Source organism: Penaeus monodon, chromosome 24 (genome assembly GCF_015228065.2).
Source record: "Penaeus monodon isolate SGIC_2016 chromosome 24, NSTDA_Pmon_1, whole genome shotgun sequence".
Lineage (NCBI taxonomy): Eukaryota > Metazoa > Arthropoda > Malacostraca > Decapoda > Penaeidae > Penaeus > Penaeus monodon.
Genome location: NC_051409.1, coordinates 10,161,478 through 10,161,946, shown reverse-complemented (window position 1 = coordinate 10,161,946; position 469 = coordinate 10,161,478). Strand labels below are relative to the sequence as shown.

Genomic DNA, 469 nt, shown 5'->3' with positions numbered 1-469 from the left:
CACTCTCTTTGTGTCTGACTGCCAACACCAACCCTTTCCTTTCTCTATTCTGTTCTTCCTCTCTATTCATCTATAAATTTCCATCTCTCTATCTCTTCAACTACCATTGCTAACTCCTTTGACTCATATAGTTTCTCATACCTACTATCTCTGTCTCTCTTTCTGTTCCAGTTGTGTTCTTATCTTCTTCCTTGAGGGTCACACCTAACCCCTCTGCTTCTCTCACCTTCCAGAATGATGCAGCAGCGACAGGGGACACACCAGCCCCCGCGGAGCAGCCACCCTACAGCCAAGGGTGCCTGGAGGAGGAGAACGAGATGGCAATGGCAGCGCCCTTCAAGCAGGTGGTGGTTCGGGATCTGCGCCATGGAGAAGAAATCCCGCTCCAAGCCCATGAAGGAGATCCTCTCCCGCCTGGAAGAGTTTGAGTTCCTCCGACCAGTTATCTTTCCTGAGGATGTCATTCTTA

General features: G+C 49.9%; 1 protein-coding gene across 1 annotated transcript in view; it reads left to right on the top strand.

The window, feature by feature from the left end:
• The window catches only part of LOC119588555 (inositol hexakisphosphate and diphosphoinositol-pentakisphosphate kinase-like), a 23,388-nt gene that overhangs the window by 12,846 nt on the left and 10,073 nt on the right, over positions 1-469 (top strand). The window contains exon 2 of the mRNA XM_037937195.1: positions 234-469. Within this exon, the coding sequence (XP_037793123.1) occupies positions 235-469 (235 nt within the window). The 5' untranslated portion in view covers position 234. The remainder of the gene's footprint in view (positions 1-233) is intronic.